This window comes from Watersipora subatra, chromosome 8 (assembly GCF_963576615.1).
Source record: "Watersipora subatra chromosome 8, tzWatSuba1.1, whole genome shotgun sequence".
Lineage (NCBI taxonomy): Eukaryota > Metazoa > Bryozoa > Gymnolaemata > Cheilostomatida > Watersiporidae > Watersipora > Watersipora subatra.
Genome location: NC_088715.1, coordinates 19,840,605 through 19,859,059, shown reverse-complemented (window position 1 = coordinate 19,859,059; position 18,455 = coordinate 19,840,605). Strand labels below are relative to the sequence as shown.

The 18,455-nt window shown below is 36.8% G+C and overlaps 1 protein-coding gene across 2 annotated transcripts in view; it reads right to left on the bottom strand.

Moving 5' to 3' along the window:
- LOC137401674 (tetratricopeptide repeat protein 28-like) overlaps positions 1–18,455 on the bottom strand; it is a 56,019-nt gene that overhangs the window by 2,307 nt on the left and 35,257 nt on the right. Inside the window, exons 18-23 of one of the 2 annotated variants that reach the window (XM_068088134.1) lie at positions 17,215–17,343; positions 10,799–10,988; positions 6,585–6,769; positions 4,214–4,300; positions 2,780–2,887; positions 2,306–2,405 (exon numbers count right to left, since the gene is read on the bottom strand). In XM_068088134.1, coding sequence (XP_067944235.1) covers positions 2,306–2,405; positions 2,780–2,887; positions 4,214–4,300; positions 6,585–6,769; positions 10,799–10,988; positions 17,215–17,343 — 799 coding nt within the window. The remainder of the gene's footprint in view (positions 1–2,305; positions 2,406–2,779; positions 2,888–4,213; positions 4,301–6,584; positions 6,770–10,798; positions 10,989–17,214; positions 17,344–18,455) is intronic. The other variant, XM_068088135.1, reaches the window with a different exon arrangement.

Here is an 18,455-nt window from a genome sequence, read left to right as displayed (position 1 = left end):
TCTCATTGTTACTGATTCAACGCGTTTCAACAATTACTAAGTTATACATAGTTTTAAAATGGCTTCAAGTTCGAGCGACTGCTACTCAGAGTTATCTGAGAACCTTTTAGTAAAAGATTGGAGTAGACAGCCTATGGTCAAAGCTGACAGGCGTAAGCAGCGTTTTGCTGCAGAGGAAGACAGAATGGAGGTAAATTAACTTAGAGTCTTCTATACTTAAGTAAATGTAATATTTTTATAGTCATAAATACATATACTAATTAATAAAATGATAATTCTTTGCTATCTCCAATCATCGTTTCATAGCTTATCTGCCGTTTTACCTAGCTATAATATTTTTTTCGAATTTTCTTTGGTAAATTAGAGTCATGATTACAAATTATTTTCACTCGTAGGAAGTGGGTAAAATCGATTGATCATTGCAAATCTTTAATTTCCAGAACCAAAGCTTCGAATCTTTGGCTTGGCGTACTTGTGCCTTTATTAAATGTTTATTCGTTTTTAAAATTACACTCGCAATCTATTTAACTCCCAATTTGGAAGCTGTCAATAGATACGCTTTAGAATGGCATATCTATGAATGACATATTTATTGCATTTGTTTTACTGATTACAGAATGTTTATGTCGTCCCACCAGCCGAAGAAGCTTTGTCAGTGTGGAAACTGTCATAAAGGGGAAAGAGAGACTTGAATGCGTGCTGCATAAGCCATGATGTTTTGTTTGAGTTTGTTGCAGTAGATGAATTTGTCTTATTGTATCAGCTAATACTATGTGAGTGGCCACGACTTGATGAATATTCTTAATAAAAGCTTTATGCCGAGATGAAAATACTTTTGCTTGTAAAAATTATATAATAAAATAATATTGTTGAAGATAATGCAAAACATGATTTGCAGAATATTGTAGTGAATTGGATATGGTATATGGATGTCCGCAAAACTGGAGAATGTGAGTTCAAATCCAGTTTGCAGCAGACTTCTCATCCTTAAAACTCTATCCCTGTCTATATTCTTTTCAAAGACGTGGCTTGCTTATTTCACTTAGGTAGTATTCGGTAAGAATACTACTAGTAAGAAACTAGTATGTAGACGGTGTAGGCAATGATATACAGCCCCGCTCCAAGGATAGGCGACAGACATAATGTGGGCGGGGCTTATGGGAGGCTGTATATCATTAGTATGGGTAGCTGCAGAACTGTGCTGATACAAAGACCGCGTTCTACATAAGTGACTTGACAGAACCGTAGACCGGTAGAATTGGTAGTCGGTACCCAAATGTTTACACAACATTTGGAGAAAGTGAGTAGAACAAATTTTCAATTTTCGTTATTTGAGACCTTTGAAACATTCATAATAATGCATCTGCAGCAGGATTTAAAATTTTATTCTAGCCAACATGAGCAAATACAAAATAAGATATATGCCAATAGAGCCGCGTAAGACTAGACTTTTATCGCAAATAGCAAATGTGAATACGAGAGATAGAGACAGGTTGCCTAACGCGTGACATCATTTTGGGCAAGTCTGGGCACGTTTTGGTGGCCTGAGCGTTTTTACGGCGATCAGATTTTTTCGGTTTTAATCTTCAAATATCTTGGCAATGCGATCGCGTAACACAACAAACAACATATCAACTGATAGAGAAAAAAAATGCTTTCTTTTAAGATCAACTTAAATTTGACGCAACCACATCTTTAAGGGGTTGATTTCTCATTAAATGTTTAAAACTTGAACACTTAAATAGTTTGAAATACTATTTACTCATTCGCTATCCATCAACACAAAAACAATCTTCATAAAAAATAGAGCAGCTCGCAGTTTTGGTGGCAGCGTACCCAAAGGTGTGACTAACCCGCGGGTTACACGAGCATAAACACTTTTATTTCCTGTAAACGTTTACACAAACAATGCATTGTCATAAATGCTTCAATAAAGACGAACTGACACAAAGTTTTAGTAGATTTTATTAAAAAGCATCAGTATTTTTGTATCGGTTAAAATGCTAAAATATTTCTTAATGCAAATGTTGTTAACACAACAAAACTCCAATTTGTTATTAATTTTTGGGATGAATTAAATGGAAGTAACATAATCAATAAGGCTAATTAAATTAGGCACATCGTTTTGACTCGTTTTACTCTATTTCATTTGCCGAGTTATAAATGAGATTGCAGCCAGTAGTTTCTTCAATTCCTTTGTAACACTCAATACATCTTGTCTCACTTTAATAACGATGTTGTTATCATTGCAGACTAGCTGCGCAAACACCTACCAACTTCTACAGTTGTACAGTCATAAACTTACCTTTTGCTTCAAGAATGTAATCCATTAACATATATGTATTTGCAAGGTTGTGATAACCGGATGGAAGATCGAATGCGGCCTGCTTATCACTATCCCTCAGCTACAAATAATTAGTAATATAACATTAACAAATGATCTGTTAAATGTGTTCCTTGGAGAGTTTATGTGGCTAGCATTAAAGATGAATGGTGACGCATGGCAGAAAACTTGGCTGGATCGGAAGATTTGTGATACAGTCTGACGCATTTCTATCAAGTGCTAGACTGCTTCTTATGCGAAATTTAACAGTTGGCTGTTTGTTATACGCTGCCGTTCATAACAAAAAATTATTAACCATCGAAAAAGTAACTCGCAAAATGTTCCGTTCATGTTAAGAGACTCACTACCCAAGAACACAAGCATTTCCTTTCAAAAAAGAAATGAAAAACTTATGCGATAATCTTACTCGCTTGACTGAAAAATATTTATCCTTACCAGTCCGCGGAGTCGTATGCTCTCCTTCAAGTGCTCAACAGACTTGGGATACTTCTCCCACGTCTGATACATGACACCAAGGTTATTGTGGCTCGCTGCTAGATGATTCTAAAATATACAGGCAGAGGATAGAGAGTATAACTTTAATAGTCTAGCTCATTGAAAACTAAAACTACTGACATAACAGCTATTCTACTGTACATGATGAAATTATTCGATGGATTTAATAATTCGTGAATTCGGGTACTGTCGATTCCGCGAATTATTGAAATCTGCGAATAATTGGTTTAATCTTTAACACAAGGGAGAATAACTACTACCTCAAATTAAAAACTAGTAGCTAGACAGATTTAGTAAACATAGCTGAGTTCCAAACTCTTAAAATCATCGCCGGGGCTTTGAGTTAAGCCCATTACCAATGCATCACTTATTTACTAAACTATTCAAGGTTGTTATTCGGAATTCGGCACGGCTTCATCATCGCAAAAATCTATCCTGCAGTTCTTTACATTGAAAAAACTCATAACTTACCACGAGTTGTTGGTTCACCAAAGGCTTCCAAATCGATGAATATTCAAGAAAACCTCTAGATTCAGTCAAAGATTTATAGCTTAGCATGATCGACATAAATTTCTTAGCTAAATAGAAACATAAACACGTGGTATACGCACGTGAAGGTTTTACTCTATTGCTAGCTGCTTTCACGGATTAATTTATTTGCAAATGTGTTCATCCGCGAATAATTTAGTCCGCGAATATGCATGAAAAGCCAATTCTCGCGGAATTTAACTCCGCGATTAATTTCATCATGTAGGGTATTTAGTGACTCTGTACAGAATAACCATAATCTTCAACTCTATAAATAAGCCAACGCTTAAGAGTTTACGCAGCGTATGCTAATCAATAGTTAGAATTGCAAGTATTCTCTGTAACCTGTGCAACTCCAAAGAAGATTTACAAAGTTACCAACCGTAAGATCCTGAAAAATTGATAACCGAGTTTCTCAGTTATCCCATTAAATAAAGGTAAATTGTTTGTCGAGGTAGATAGAGGGTTGCCTACCCTTGCATCTCATTTGATCATTTAAAATAGTATCAACTTTTCAAGGAGTTCTTAGCCTTGCAAAAATGTAAAAGAGTCGTGGATTCAGGCAGAACTGGTCATTCAAGGTCAAATAATGGGCAGAACTGGTCATTCATGGTCAAACAATGGGCCGAACTGGTCATTCAATGTCAAATAATAAGCAGAACTGGTCATTCAAGGTCAAATCTAGCGCTAGCTCTGCTTAACCATTATCAGTGCCTACGTGAATGTATCACTGAAATATTGTGCTTATGCTTCTAACAAAGGAGAATTTCTGCAGAAAAGATTGTGATTGGTTGAAGCATGTAGAGACAAGCATTTTATATAGAATTTATAAATTTCTCCACCTACTTGTAGTGTAGGGCTGTTATGGCTCGCCGCTAACTTTTCAGATATCCTGATTGCTTCTAAAAAGTTTTTTTCAGCTTCCGGAAAATCCTGGTAACAGAAGATATGATGTAAATGTTTATGTTTGTTTATCTCACTACTCTGATGTGATGACAAACATCCCTATATCTTATCTACACCCTGTGCCTTAGAACCATCTGAAGAAAAAATGACAAAATTAGAACTAAAGCGAATATTGGAACAAGGCTAGCTGACACTTGAAAATCAGTGCTTACTTTTGGGTACCCAAAAATCTAATTTGGTGGGTGAGTTCTTTTATTTAAAATGTTTAAATCTTGTCAACATACTTCTAGAGAATAAACAGATGAATATGGAGAAAATACAGCTAGAAAAAGGAATGTTGCATAATCGACTTCGGGAAGCATTCCAAATACAGTACACGCTTCTACAACGTAAATAATCCATTCCAGGAACGTTTACGTTATAGGGATTTTACATTATAAAAACAGGAAAATACATGTAAATTGCCTAATCTGTTCTAAGACCTCTCCAAACTCTCTCCGATGGGCATGCAAAAAAGAAATTGACCCAACTCTTTTAATTTATATGCTGTACCGTAACTACAGCATTATCAGTTTGCATCGACAACATTTCTCCTTTTTATGATTGATTTCACTTTTTTATAGACCATGATTGTGATAATATTGAGGTAATTCTACAATAGGTTGAAGGGGAGATTTTTTTCTAAACAGCAAAGTGCACTCTGCAAAGTAAAACTAATAACAAATATTTTATACGCCCAAAACAACAAAATGTTTTACAAAAACGTGTTACAACCTGTCCGCCGTTTATCTGCATCCAGGGGTCGAGGTTGGGATAAAAAAAACTTTCGACGATATTCCGACTTGTGAAATTTGGATTGGTGGATCAACGCTGTAATACTTGCACCAATCGGTCGCTGTTGTATTTATGAACAATATATGCATGTCGGTTTTTCTTTTGCAGGTGCAGCAAAATAAAATGAACTTGCCCGACTTGGCACTTTACATTGTATGGATGTTTTTATGTAGTAGGAAGTAAAAACTTTACATAAATTTTTTTAATTATCTGGAATTTATGTTATAGGAGCGTCTACTGTACAGTGCACTCACGGGATACGATTACCCAGTTATATGATTTGTTCACCTTTTTAAAGTAGTACATAATTTTTTAACAAATCTTATATCACCATATGGATTCAACGAAATTTTCGCCAGAGTTCAATGTTGGCAGTGAGTGCGCTTATTACGTACGTCAAAATAACACAGATGTTCTCTCTCATACGATGCCAACATTGAAAAAGATTAAAATCGTACCCAGAGGATGCGCTGTAAAGCTAAGTTTATACCCAGGTCGAGTGTGTGTGGAGTCTACTTTCACCTTGTTTAACCTTGGCCTTATTGGCATGAGAACCCAACTCTCAAAATAAGAAGCTTTGAAGTCTCCTAAAGACTGGTGATGGACACATGTAAGTGATAACTTGGATACAAGAGCAAATTAAGCCATCGCCTCTATTATCACACTCATCTCTACTATTACAACAGTTTAGGGAAACTGAAGACTGTTGAACATCATGAAGCCAGCTGATTGGTAGTTTGTTTTTATAAACATGGTTTTTGAGGCAACCACATTTCTAATTTTTGTTGGATTGTGAACATACTGAAGAAAAGAACAGCTATAAGAAATGGCGAAATTTCATAAAGGTTTATCAAAAGAAAGCAAATTCAATGCTTGCAAAACTAGCACAATTTCAATAAAAAGTTGAATGAAACATTTGTGAGCAAAGTTTCCATGAATATTGATACGGAACTGTAATTAATGTTTAATTAATGTAATTAGAGCAGTCTAAAATTTTGCTGATGTATTAACTATGAGGCGCAAAAAATCCTGATTCTGTAGTAACTAATAAAATCAATATTCAACTAAATATTTTTTTGCAGATGCATAACCTACTATCTTTTTCCTTTTTTAGCTTGATGTCCATGCGTCTAGTGGCATGCCTATAGGTGTGCCACTAGACACAGTTTTCCCCAGTGAAGAAGTTAGGAATAAGGCTGATCAAAATTATATACAGCTACACCAGCTACACTCAGGAATCCTAGATTCTTATAACAAAATGTAGGGGTAGGGTTATGACCCTTCCTTAAAAAATGCAAACATCTTTAAACCCCTTGGATTATTTATACGTCATTTCAAGCATAGCATTTTACTTGACGTAATTCAAGTGAGAGGCTAGATGATCGCAAATGTTCTTTAAAAATTATAGGGAATCAAATTTACTGATAGGAAACCGATATAGCTATTAGACCCCTCCAAGGATTTTGGGCAAGCTTACGGAAGCAGCTTGGTACGAGTTGCCAACATTGTTACAGATAGCTCGCAGCTCATCTGCATCATCGGCCTCCGTCAGCAATTCTTTGGCGCGTTCATACATATCAACAGATTTCTTGGTCTCCTTCAATTTTGCGTAAGCCTCAGCCATGCCTCTGTACACGCTGACGATCCAAGTCTTGTGCTCCTCTGTGACAAGTGATAGAGATTATAATTGAACCATGTCTCAACCATTATACAAAATGGTGGTTTTCCTACATTGAAGGAGCGATAAGTGCTTTACGGGAACTCAGTAATAAAATAATTTGCAGAACTAAAACGATGTCACATGATCTCTAACTCGTAAGCTAAACAAAGAAAGACTAAAATAACATAGCTGTAGAAGCCTGCTTATTTTTGCTCTGTATTTTTCAGCTATTTTCTGTTTTTTCCACACCACACATTTGTTGAAAATGGGTCTGATGAACGCAGAGGATTAAAACTGCCAAGACTGAAAAGGATCAGCAAAGACGAACAAATATTTATACTAACTCCATCATTTACTTTTATTCCTTTATCAGTCAAGAAACTACTATTACAAATGCTAGTACATATGCAGTCTATATGCCATGAGAACAACAAGTGCAAAATTATTCGGAAACATTAGAAGATGGTCAATTGGTGCAAGTGTTAGACAGTTAGAGCGTCATTCTACCAAGCTGAGGACTGTGAGTTCGAATCCCATTCATAGCAATGTTTCAACTCAACCTCTCACCATGATGACAGATGGACATGACTCTTGTTATAATAAGGATTATCAAAACTTTGGTTTACTTGAACATTATACAAAATAATATAAAACTAGCAAGATTACCAGCAGACACAAGTCTGGCTGATACTTATAAAAGCGACCTTGCAGAAAATCTCTCGCAGAGCAGGTTTAATGTAAATTAATTGGCCTGATATTGTTAACTCTTCAAAGTCGGAAACATTTCAAAAGTTGACAAGGCCATGTGTAATATTTCGTAACTTGAGAAGTACTTGGTATATCTTCAGACTAAAAGATTGCATCTTATTCAGCACAAAGTTTCCTTTCTAATGATATACAAAATGGTTAGCTTTACTAAATCCTTCCGAATCAGTATATCGGATTGGTATCTGAATCGGCTGGTGAAATTAGAATTGGGGCATCTCTAGTTAGCTTTACTAAATCCTTCCAATCAATAAATATAAGACAAAATGGTTTAGAGAAATAATGTCTAACTCGTCCCTAAAATGCAGGTAGTTATTGGCTTGAAAAACAAAAAAATAGCGTTACACATGGTTTGTGGCCTCTCATGTTAGCTAGGTCCATCAAAGTGGGCACTGAAACCTTGTCATCATAGTAGCTTTATTATTTTGGACATGTTTCCATCAAGCACCGCAGGAAATTATGAATAGGGTTGTAAAAGTTGTGTGATCAATGCGCTTTTGTATTCTTTGAAGCTTGGAGTGAAGAGGTTCTTTGTAAGTTTGTACAAAATAAAAGCATTGACTTGGGATATTTTTAAACTATTTCAAAAAAAATTGTTTCTTGACCTAAAACTTACTGAAAATTTTTGAAAACAAAAGTGCCTGAAAAAATGGGTAGTTGGGTAAGGGTAACTAGCCAGTCAGATAGATTAATCAAAAACATTGGGCTCAAACGCATTTGATTGGTTGAAGCAGAATTGGAAACTCCCAGAGAGTTCACATAATAAAATTCCTATTGACTGTGTTACTCGTTTCATAGCTATAAGAAAAACTAAACCAGATATATGGCTCTGGCAATTTGGTCTTTATCAGCCCTGCAGTCGGCCACCAGAGTTCTGTACGGGGAGCGAGGCTATTTTAGTAGCTGCATTGTTTTATTAGCAATTGATTTTCAAAATAGTCGAGTTTTTATATATAATTAATTATCTTTGGTTGCTAAATGGCGGATTAGATATATCTATATGATCAAGACAGTGAAACAAGCAGTCTTGCTGCATTCTTGGTATGGGTTAAGAAATGCTGAGAGTTGACTCACCTAATCTCAAATAAAAGCATTTATGAATTTTCGAGATTATAAAATAGTTTTCTTTGTCTGATATATAAGGTTTTCCAAGCAAACTTGGAGTTGTGCTCTCTAGCTCAGAAATGTGCGAACACATGTGTAGAAACATAATTGAATTCAGCATAAATTTCTGACTATGAAACATCTTTGTTTGAGTAGCCCACCTTCTGAAGGAAAAAGCTGAAAGATATGTTTATGTTCCTGCTCTACTAATATGTTTAGATGCCATATAAGTACTTTGACGCATGTGAATAACAAATTCTCAGTGATTACATTAGCAGTCTGTTACCTGTACTGTGTATGCTGCCATTAAAGAATAGAGAAAGCATAATATTATTATGCTTTATTAGTTATCTTGAGGTGTTGACTGATGTTCTAAAAAAAGAATCAAGGAGATTGACCCACTAGAAGCTGAGATATAGCCAGCCAAACACAGGTCTACCTAATAAAGAATCAGAGGAAAACCCTTCGAAAATCCCGAAAACTGTGACGTATAAAATCGACTTAATGGTCATGTGTCGGAGTTGCGCACCCTTACCGCCGTTATGTATAATGATTGTTTTGGCTACGAGATGTGAAACGCTTCTCGCGATACTAAACAATTTACCGACTAGCTCTGGTTTCTCAGAAAAATCAACCACACATTGTGTGGTAAAGGCATTTGCCCACAACCCCTCACCATGATTTTTCAAAGCAGAAGAGCAGATTTTGACTATTGTGCTTCAAATTTTAACTCAATCTCCACGGATATGCTCCGAAGATCATCTGTTCAACGAACGGCACGTGTATAGTCTATATGCAATATCCGCGAGTTGCAGTTTGTTTAGAATAAGAAATAGGAATGGGACTTTTTGTTCCTTCATCATTTTTCTACTGTGTATCTACTGCAGCATTTTTCTACTGTGTATCTACTGCAGAATTCAGTTGATTTTCATGATTATCGTCACTATTAACAGACTGTAAGTTCACTACAGCCATAATCTTAAAAAGACTAACTTGACAGTGCTGCTCTTGCTATAAGAAAAGAAAACGATAACTTTTGATTTGATTTTTCTATTGATCTATTATCTTAACTATGATTATTTTTTATGATTTATATAATAATCATAATGCATATTATACAAAATAATAATATAACTGCGTATAGAATAAATGATGTAACTAATATAATTTGTAGAAAATTCCAAATGATAACCGAGATTGATGATTGATTTAATTGATTCCATTTATTAGCTATAGTTAAAAAAAATCTGAACAACGCTAAAGATGAGTCTGAATAGGGAAGCTAAGTAGAAGAACAAAAAAACTGAGCTGAACTAGCAAGATAGCGAAATGTTGCGAAATAATAGATGCGAGTAATTATTTTATGCTAAAACTAATCTACACATCTGAGGAACTGGTTCGGAATTCTAGGAGCGATGATTGTTAGGCCTAATTTGATTGTTCTATACTTCCAGGTATTAAACCAATTAAAACGCCGTGATTGTTGTAGGAGAGCGCATTAGTTGGCTTAATTGACCAATGGCACACAAGTCGATTTCATACGTCATATATTGATGATTACCAAAACACTTATGTTTTTTGACCTGTGTTTGGCTGGCTATATCTCAGCTTCTGGTTGGTTAATTTCCTTGATTCTTTTTTTAGAACATCAGTCAACACCTCAAGATGAATAATAAAGCATAATAATATTATGCTTTCTCTATTCTTTAAGTTAAAATTAGATATTCAAAGCTTACATTGTGCTCTCTTTATAAAGGTGTTGCTGTAAGTTGTCATATTGGATATAACCAACATTGTATAAAATTATATATGTAATTGTAAACCAACATATTTGTAAAAAATATTCTGATTGACTTGACGATGGTTCATACTCACAACAATTAGATTTGTTGATTTAAATCTCATGAATGAAAATAAAAATGGAGAAACACCTTAATAATCACTTTGTGTTGTTCTGTGCGCAATACAATAGCCACCCTAGAAAAGAGGAAACGCAAACTGACTTTTGGAGCTTTGAAATCCTTGCTTTGGAAAAATAAATTAAGAGTTTTACAATATACAACCGTGTTTTAAACACCTGTATTGCTTCAATAAAACCTAATTTTCTCATGATATTAAAGTTGAGCCTATTTGCTTCTTCCTGCACCAAGGTTACCGCCTACCTGTGTCTTTCGACATTTCTTTATACATCTCCAAGCACTCTTGGTGTAGCTTCAAAGCCTCCTCTATTGATTTTCGATGTCTCAAGCCAATAAGAAGGTGTCCAAGGTTAAACAAGGTAGAAGCGGTCTCCTCGCACACACGACCTGGGTATAATTGGCGCCTGATTTGTAATGCGTCTCTAAGTCGTTTCTGAAACATTTTCGGTAAGCTACAGCTATATCTGATTTCCATCAGTAATATTTATTCACCAAAAATTCTAAGTGATTTTTGACAAAAATTTAACATAATTCCACGCTTCTGTTGAATTTCATGTAATAAAACGTTATGCTTGAAATGATGCACGAACAATCCAAGAGGTTTCAGTATGTTTACATTATTTCCATATAAACATCATCACCTCCTCCTACATGTAGCTATAAGAATTTAGGATTCTTGAACAGTGCAGCAGGTGGCTGTGTATATTTTTGGTCAGCTTTTCTTCACGCCTCCGCTCTAAAAACTATACTAATGGCTTACAAAAAGAGTCGGAATTTTTCTCTCATTTGAGATTGTTTTTAAAGTTTGAGGTGAGCTGACTGCCAGGATGTTTCAAGATTAAACCGACAAAACTTGATCAGGGTTGAAACGTTCAGATCAAGCCAAAGTGCGATTAGGATGACTATAGCTGTAAAGAGATGGACAGAATAGAGATTAACGCTGCAACTTGAACGCAATAGCCGATATCAGCTATAACAATGATAGCAACTAATGAAATCATTTCACATGTATTTTTCTTCTAAGCATTTTGACTGCAATCGAGTTTTGTCGATTTTAATTGTGAAACATCCTGGCAATCAGATCACTTCAAACATCAAAAACAATTGCAAATGATTTAAAGATACCGATTTTTTTCGGATAAATTCTATTACAATCTTGTGCAAGTTTATCTTTAATGGGACTTGATGACCAGCTGATGAACTGCTGACTTAATGACCAGCTGATGAACTGCTGACTTAATGACCAGCTGCTGAACTGCTGACTTAATGACCAGCTGATGAACTGCTGACTTGATGACCAGCTGATGAACTGCTGACTTGATGACCAGCTGATGAACTGCTGACTTAATGACCAGCTGATGAACTGCTGACTTAATGACCAGCTGATGAACTGCTGACTTAATGACCAGCTGATGAACTGCTGACTTAATGACCAGCTGCTGAACTGCTGACTTAATGACCAGCTGATGAACTGCTGACTTGATGACCAGCTGATGAACTGCTGACTTGATGACCAGCTGATGAACTGCTGACTTAATGACCAGCTGATGAACTGCTGACTTAATGACCAGCTGATGAACTGCTGATTTGATGACCAGCTGATGAACTGCTGACTTAATGACCAGCTGATGAACTGCTGACTTAATGACCAGCTGCTGAACTGCTGACTTAATGACCAGCTGATGAACTGCTGACTTGATGACCAGCTGATGAACTGCTGACTTGATGACCAGCTGATGAACTGCTGACTTAATGACCAGCTGATGAACTGCTGACTTAATGACCAGCTGATGAACTGCTGACTTAATGACCAGCTGATGAACTGCTGACTTAATGACCAGCTGCTGAACTGCTGACTTAATGACCAGCTGATGAACTGCTGACTTGATGACCAGCTGATGAACTGCTGACTTGATGACCAGCTGATGAACTGCTGACTTAATGACCAGCTGATGAACTGCTGACTTAATGACCAGCTGATGAACTGCTGATTTGATGACCAGCTGATGAACTGCTGACTTAATGACCAGCTGATGAACTGCTGACTTAATGACCAGCTGATGAACTGCTGACTTAATGACCAGCTGATGAACTGCTGACTTAATGACCAGCTGATGAACTGCTGACTTGATGACCAGCTGATGAACTGCTGACTTAATGACCAGCTGATGAACTGCTGACTTAATGACCAGCTGCTGAACTGCTGACTTAATGACCAGCTGATGAACTGCTGACTTAATGACCAGCTGATGAACTGCTGACTTGATGACCAGCTGATGAACTGCTGACTTAATGACCAGCTGATGAACTGCTGATTTGATGACCAGCTGATGAACTGCTGACTTAATGACCAGCTGATGAACTGCTGACTTAATGACCAGCTGATGAACTGCTGACTTAATGACCAGCTGATGAACTGCTGACTTAATGACCAGCTGATGAACTGCTGACTTGATGACCAGCTGATGAACTGCTGACTTAATGACCAGCTGATGAACTGCTGACTTAATGACCAGCTGCTGAACTGCTGACTTAATGACCAGCTGATGAACTGCTGACTTGATGACCAGCTGATGAACTGCTGACTTGATGACCAGCTGATGAACTGCTGACTTAATGACCAGCTGATGAACTGCTGACTTAATGACCAGCTGATGAACTGCTGACTTAATGACCAGCTGATGAACTGCTGACTTAATGACCAGCTGCTGAACTGCTGACTTAATGACCAGCTGATGAACTGCTGACTTGATGACCAGCTGATGAACTGCTGACTTGATGACCAGCTGATGAACTGCTGACTTAATGACCAGCTGATGAACTGCTGACTTAATGACCAGCTGATGAACTGCTGATTTGATGACCAGCTGATGAACTGCTGACTTAATGACCAGCTGATGAACTGCTGACTTAATGACCAGCTGATGAACTGCTGACTTAATGACCAGCTGATGAACTGCTGACTTAATGACCAGCTGATGAACTGCTGACTTGATGACCAGCTGATGAACTGCTGACTTAATGACCAGCTGATGAACTGCTGACTTAATGACCAGCTGCTGAACTGCTGACTTAATGACCAGCTGATGAACTGCTGACTTGATGACCAGCTGATGAACTGCTGACTTGATGACCAGCTGATGAACTGCTGACTTAATGACCAGCTGATGAACTGCTGACTTAATGACCAGCTGATGAACTGCTGACTTAATGACCAGCTGATGAACTGCTGACTTAATGACCAGCTGCTGAACTGCTGACTTAATGACCAGCTGATGAACTGCTGACTTGATGACCAGCTGATGAACTGCTGACTTGATGACCAGCTGATGAACTGCTGACTTAATGACCAGCTGATGAACTGCTGACTTAATGACCAGCTGATGAACTGCTGATTTGATGACCAGCTGATGAACTGCTGACTTAATGACCAGCTGATGAACTGCTGACTTAATGACCAGCTGATGAACTGCTGACTTAATGACCAGCTGATGAACTGCTGACTTAATGACCAGCTGATGAACTGCTGACTTGATGACCAGCTGATGAACTGCTGACTTAATGACCAGCTGATGAACTGCTGACTTAATGACCAGCTGCTGAACTGCTGACTTAATGACCAGCTGATGAACTGCTGACTTGATGACCAGCTGATGAACTGCTGACTTGATGACCAGCTGATGAACTGCTGACTTGATGACCAGCTGATGAACTGCTGACTTAATGACCAGCTGATGAACTGCTGACTTAATGACCAGCTGATGAACTGCTGACTTGATGACCAGCTGATGAACTGCTGACTTAATGACCAGCTGATGAACTGCTGACTTAATGACCAGCTGCTGAACTGCTGACTTAATGACCAGCTGATGAACTGCTGACTTGATGACCAGCTGATGAACTGCTGACTTGATGACCAGCTGATGAACTGCTGACTTAATGACCAGCTGATGAACTGCTGACTTAATGACCAGCTGATGAACTGCTGACTTGATGACCAGCTGATGAACTGCTGACTTAATGACCAGCTGATGAACTGCTGACTTAATGACCAGCTGATGAACTGCTGACTTAATGACCAGCTGATGAACTGCTGACTTAATGACCAGCTGATGAACTGCTGACTTAATGACCAGCTGATGAACTGCTGACTTAATGACCAGCTGATGAACTGCTGACTTAATGACCAGCTGATGAACTGCTGACTTGATGACCAGCTGATGAACTGCTGACTTAATGACCAGCTGATGAACTGCTGACTTAATGACCAGCTGATGAACTGCTGACTTAATGACCAGCTGATGAACTGCTGACTTAATGACCAGCTGATGAACTGCTGACTTAATGACCAGCTGATGAACTGCTGACTTAATGACCAGCTGATGAACTGCTGACTTGATGACCAGCTGATGAACTGCTGACTTAATGACCAGCTGATGAACTGCTGACTTAATGACCAGCTGATGAACTGCTGACTTAATGACCAGCTGATGAACTGCTGACTTAATGACCAGCTGATGAACTGCTGACTTAATGACCAGCTGATGAACTGCTGACTTAATGACCAGCTGATGAACTGCTGACTTAATGACCAGCTGATGAACTGCTGACTTAATGACCAGCTGATGAACTGCTGACTTGATGACCAGCTGATGAACTGCTGACTTAATGACCAGCTGATGAACTGCTGACTTAATGACCAGCTGATGAACTGCTGACTTAATGACCAGCTGATGAACTGCTGACTTAATGACCAGCTGATGAACTGCTGACTTAATGACCAGCTGCTGAACTGCTGACTTGATCCTAATCTGAACAGTTACACTGACGACTCAATAAATTGATTAGTTAGCTATGCTTACGAATGTTTTGTCTGATGAAGTACACAAAAATATTGCCAAAAAGTTTAAGATTTCCAACCTTATTCACCTGAAACAATAATGAACAGAATTGAAAGATTGGTATGCTTCGCGCTATCTGCAATATAGTGATAATTCCTGTAATACCTGTAGATACCATAGTACCTGTGAATAATAGCTGAATTATATAATACCTGCGAATAATAGCTGAATTATATAATACCTGCGAAAGTAGTTTATCAAAGATAACGCCAGCTCTCAGCTGTCAGTGAACAGATTGACATTTGCAGTTTTTATAAAACAGGCTTCAAAAAGCTAGCAATTTGCTTCCTCGACACACAAATGCATCTTTCGTAATCTTCCGGCCGATATCGATGGCATATGTATTGTATGAGCCATCACTTTTCAAAAATGTTACAAATAAATTTTACACTTATTTTTGTGACAATGGTCTACTTTCTGTGTCTGAGGTGGATACTTATAAAAAATAAAACATTAAAGGTTTTAATTTATTTACAAGTTTTTAGGTTTCTTCTGCGCTATCAACAATTTATTTCCTGAGCGTTCAATGCCATTAAGATGTTTAATGTTGCACGTTAAAATTAGCAGTTTTATAAATTACCTTTTGACTATTGAAATTTTATTTCCACACATTAATTTCTATACACTGCTATATAATTGCTTCAATTTTTTAATGCTTATACTGAAGTGGATATTAAAATTTATTATATGTATTATTGAAGTATCATAAAAAGAAATATACTTTTAACTTACATTATTAGTGGGGTATTGTATTTAATTTATCTACCAACTTTCATTTCAACTTTTAGAACTCAGCTGCATAAGAGAATTTTAATATTTTATCACTGGTTTGACAGCAGAAGTTATGTGAAGTGTTTATAGGTATTCTTTGATTTACATCTTGTTGAGTATTTTTTAAGTAATATTTAATTTCTATGATGTATTTTTATATTTTTAATTTTTATATTTAGCTCAAAATTGATCAAAAATTTGAAATTCTTGTACTGAGTATTCTTGAGGTAATAAAAAAACAACACAAAATTTGAGTTATGTGGGTTTTAGAGGTTTGGAAGTTTTAGGAAGGATTTATTTTAGTGCTGCACGATATCTTTGCATGTGCATTTGATTATATAGTCTCTAAATATATCGAATATTGGAAAATATCGAATGTTGGAGTTGTCTTCTATCGATATATAGTGTTAGGCTTTAATATGATCGATATGAAAAGATTGAAAGGTTGAAAACAGGATTGTCCCCTCTTTACAATAAGGAGAGTGGACAACTCAAGCTTTGCAAAATAAATACACCGATATCAAAATATCGGCTTCGATATTCATATCGATTTGAAAACTGATCAAATATAAAATCATCCACTGAAATATATCGTCACATCGAATGGTATCGTTTTACCGTGCAGCACTAGGAATTATTTAACAGTTATTCAGCCACATTGAATAAGCATTTTAATTTCAACAGCTGTTCAAGGAGAATTTTCAACAAAGTGGTATGCCAATAGACATTGTTAATCTCTTGAAACATGCTGAAACTATAGATTAATACAAATCCTCCGCAGCACTTTGAAAAAAATTATCCGACTAACAATCAATTTGCTACTAGAAACTTTCGACCGGAAACTTAAAAAAATTTCTACAAGAAACTTTCGAAAAACAATAAATTTTGTTTAGTCAAAAAGGTCAGTGTTACCATGGTTATTGTAGAGGCTTAGTATATGGAACTCTAGATGTTCAAGCGTAACAAACTTTTTAAATTGACACCCACCTGAGCCTTGTCAAATTTATCAACTTTTCTATAAGCATTGCCGACATTGTTGTAGCACTTGGCAAGAGTTCGTAATATCTGTTCACTTTCTCTTGCTTCAGCTGACTGCTGATTTATAAAATTTATAACCTGTAAATGTTAACATATCAATTTACTCTGAAGCCCCTACACAGCACATGTTCAGTCCAGCACCAAATATAAAACAGTGATGAAAGAACAGGAACAAGATAAGCAGATTGATAACAGAGTGAAACACAATTTAACTGAAAGAAATACTTTACTGAAGTCCTTTGACCATCTGTTACTCCACTCCACTATTTAATACTAAGAAAGTGCCCCGCATTGCACGATTAACAAAAACAAAGTTGTTGCACGGAAAATTTATTTTCATTCGACAAATACGCCATGCTGACTTTTAAATACAAGAGTTTGTTCATTTCTTTGTGTGCTATAAGTTTAATTACGTTTACATTATATATACATATGCTTATGTTTACATATGTTTACATTATATATAGGTATGTATGCATATATCCTACATATGCTTATAGCCCTTTGGGAAAGTCTGGGCACATATTTTTGTTTTTTAGTAGTTCAAGCATGTTAACTGCAGTGTGAAGCATTTCTGGGCACATTTTTTGTGCCATAAAAATATTGGCAGATGTAATAAGCATGACTACAATTATTCCATGGTGTGGCCAGGTGGATGCGTAGCATAGTAGATAGCGCACCTGTCTACATAACCAGTGTTTCTGGTTTCAATGCCAATGAAAAGCAGTTTCTCGCTCCTAGATTTTAATCACTATAACTGAAGAGAAGGATGAAAGACAGACAGAAACTTAAATTTATATGTAGATAATGCCTTAGTGTGTATCTGAACTAAGACTGTGAAATGGGAGATTACAAAAGTATGGCATAAAATCAAAACAATGGCACTAGATCACACATCAATGTCACAGAACCAACTACTGTATTTTGCGGTAAGAATAAAATATTTAGTGGTGTAAATGCTCTGCTTACAGAAGGCCTCTGCTGCAATTGTTACTATAATAATAGCTGTGTCCAACTATTGAGAGCCACTCTAAGAATTTTAGCAAAAATAAATTGCCCCACAAAGGGATTCAACTCGATATTCGGCATTGCAGCCAAGCGTGCTACCATCTGCACCATTAAACCATCTTGTAGCATCATGGAATAATTGTTCACATAGTTATTACACATGATGATCGCTCACAGCACAC